Consider the following 2,829-nt stretch of genomic DNA (forward strand, 5'->3'; position numbering starts at 1 on the left):
ATGCTGAGTCTATTGTTAAGTTTCTTGAGGCTAGAATTAGTTTATCAAAATTGGCTTGTGAGTTTGTCGAAGAGGCAGAGAAAAGACAGCTAGTACCAATAGCTACTAAACCTCGTCCTTCATTTTTATCTTCTTAAATCTTAAACTATAACACTACATAAATAGATATCTTTCTTGTAATTGTCATTGTCGTACTTCATTCTTTTTGTTCGTTTTCATTTGTTTCGTTCGTTCTTGTTGGAATCTTTTCAATTCTTTTGTACGTATTACCAATTCACCACATCACACTCATTCTCTACTACACCTTCTCTACACAAACACATTCGATCGTTTCCTTTCTTCATTATATTAACACTATGGCACCAAATCTCTCTCTCATTAACTTTAATACCTTCAAGAATAATGGAGACTTCTTGTTAGGTAAATTTTTTTTCGCAGGAGGGCAATTTTTTCTATTTTTTTAATAATGTTTTTTTACAGTAAAGTAATGCTCAGTATTTATTTATTATTTCTATTGGTAGTTGTTATACAATATGCAGCATTATGATGATTTCCTCTGGTTTATTATTCTTATTTTTGTTATAATAAATCATTCATTGTTGTATTGTATATTATGTTGTATTGTTTATGAGCATTAATAGTTTGTGTACTTGTTTCTGCTCCACTTTTTATTGAAATGAGATTTCTTTTACATGCCATAGCTTTTATACATTAACTTTTATTGAATGTGTTTATATGCATTGATATTACTTATCATTAGTAACGCTTTTATTAATTACTATCAAAACTATTTTTGTCAATGTATGTTATTATCATTGCTATTATTATTGTTATTGTTGTTGTTGTTGTTGTTAATGTTATTTTGTGAGTTAGCTATCAAACCAAAAGTTGTTGTTATCATTATTATTATTATTATTATTATTATTAATACTATTGCTGTTGTTGTTAATGTTATTATTTAGTAAGCTAATGAATTGAACCAAAATATAAACTAGTACTTTAAAAGTTATTGACATTAATTTTTTACAATAAATATAATTATTTGTTTATATTTTTAATGTTACTCTGTACTATGCTGTTATTAAAAATAATTCTTAAAAATAAGGTCATGTTTATGCGACTCCACCTCATCATTTTTGTTATTCCTGTTTCAGGTGTTTACACTAATCCAGCAGCTGCATTGTCATTAGAATTTATCATTTGTTTATAGAATTATTCTTTTTAGTATTTGTTTTTATTTTGTTTGGATTTGATATCAGTGTAAACCCAACCAAAAATATTTTCGTTTTTGTTTAAAACGTAGTCGTGTAAATGTGGCCTAAATTAAAAATACATTTAAGGAAATGTAGGAAGCTCTATGTCCATGGATAATGAACTAAAGGCTCCATTGTAAGTTTATTTAAGAATTACTGATCCTTTTATATAATATTAATGTAATACTGAGTTGATATCATGTTATTTTCAGTGTAGGCTGCTGAAGTTGAGGCTGAAGGCTCTGGACTTATGAGTAATTGTAAGTGATATAGTATTATCACTATAGGACATTTGAAGGTACTTTGAAGCCATTTTTCAGAAAAAAACCATGGGCTATATCCTTAGGTAACTCAAAAAATATTTGTCGCAATCAGCTCAAACTTTCTACATAGCATAAGGACATCAATATGTATCAGAAAATGTAATAAAAATTTGGGGTGATTTCGGAGCCATTTTTTGAAAAAACCATGGGCTATAGCCTTGGGTATTTCTCAAAAATTGGCTGATTTCTTAAAATGGCCATAACTCAAAAAATATTTGTTGGAATCAGCTCAAACTTTCTAAACAGCATAAGTGCATAAAATTGTATCAGAAAATAAAATAAAAAGTTGGGATAATTTTGGAGCCATTTTTTAGAAAAAACCCCAGGCTATAGCCTCGGGAATTTTCCAGAAATTGGCCAATTTTTTAAAATGGACATAACTCAAAAAATAATTGTCGGAATCAGCTCAAACCTTCTACACAGCATTAGTGCATAAATATGTACCAGAAAATGTAATGAAATTTTGGGGTGATTTTGGAGCCCTTTTTTAGAAAAAACCATGGGCTATAGCCTTGGGCAATTTCCAGAAATTGGCCAATTTTTTAATATGGCCATAACTCAAAAAATAATTGTCGGAATCAGCTCAAACTCTCTACACAGCATAAGTACATCAATATGTATCAAAAAATGTAATAAAATTTTGGGATGATTTTGGAGCCATTTTTTAGAAAAAACCATGGGCTATAAGCTTTGGGCATTGAAATTGGCCAATTTTTAAAATGGCCATAACTCGAAAAAGATTTGTCAAAAACAGCTCAAACTTTCTACACAGCATAAGGAAGGAAGAATTTTTTGATACTATTATAGTGATCTAATTGATAATCATGGTGTGTGCATACGAGTGTTAGGTGATATTAAATTATTACCAACTGATGTACAAGATTCAATAGCAAGAGCTGTGACAATGACTAAAAACAATAACAAGTAAGTACATGTACATGTACTTATTATAATTACATAAAGTATACTTACTTGTACTGGAAAGTGTGTCAGTATATCAGCATAGTTGGCAAACAACTTTGTTACCACAGACGGACAAACTACTGTCCAAGCTCCACACTACATGTACAGTAAATTTGTAAATACATGTAGAGTGGACATGTACTCATTATTGTGTGTAGACCACATAATTAGAATACTTTTTGTAATGTGTGCATGAGGTTGATTGTAGTTGTGCTACACGTAGTTATTTCATTCATCAGGTAACTATAAGCCTCCTCTATCTAAACTGCCCATACCTTAGCTTCCTGTCC

General features: G+C 29.9%; 1 protein-coding gene and 1 long non-coding RNA gene across 3 annotated transcripts in view; both read left to right on the top strand.

Annotated features, from left to right (window-relative positions):
- LOC105313868 (serine/threonine-protein phosphatase 6 regulatory ankyrin repeat subunit C-like) overlaps positions 1–137 on the top strand; it is a gene marked incomplete at its 5' end in the record, with an annotated part of 4,154 nt that extends 4,017 nt beyond the window's left edge. Inside the window, one exon of the mRNA XM_011407638.1 lies at positions 21–137. Within this exon, the coding sequence (XP_011405940.1) occupies positions 21–137 (117 nt within the window). The remainder of the gene's footprint in view (positions 1–20) is intronic.
- Positions 138–161: 24 nt separating this feature from the next.
- LOC109584573 (uncharacterized) lies at positions 162–2,821 on the top strand. 2 transcript variants are annotated; one of them, XR_002186071.1, is made up of 4 exons: positions 162–420; positions 1,304–1,389; positions 1,466–1,513; positions 2,384–2,821. It is a non-coding gene; the product is annotated as an uncharacterized LOC109584573 (long non-coding RNA). The 2 variants fall into 2 exon arrangements; XR_002186070.1 differs by lacking the exon at positions 162–420 and having other exon boundaries at positions 1,226–1,389.
- The last annotated feature ends 8 nt before the right edge of the window (positions 2,822–2,829 follow it).

This window comes from Amphimedon queenslandica, unplaced genomic scaffold, assembly GCF_000090795.2.
Source record: "Amphimedon queenslandica unplaced genomic scaffold, v1.1 AMPQUscaffold_13196, whole genome shotgun sequence".
NCBI classification, from domain to species: Eukaryota; Metazoa; Porifera; class Demospongiae; order Haplosclerida; family Niphatidae; genus Amphimedon; species Amphimedon queenslandica.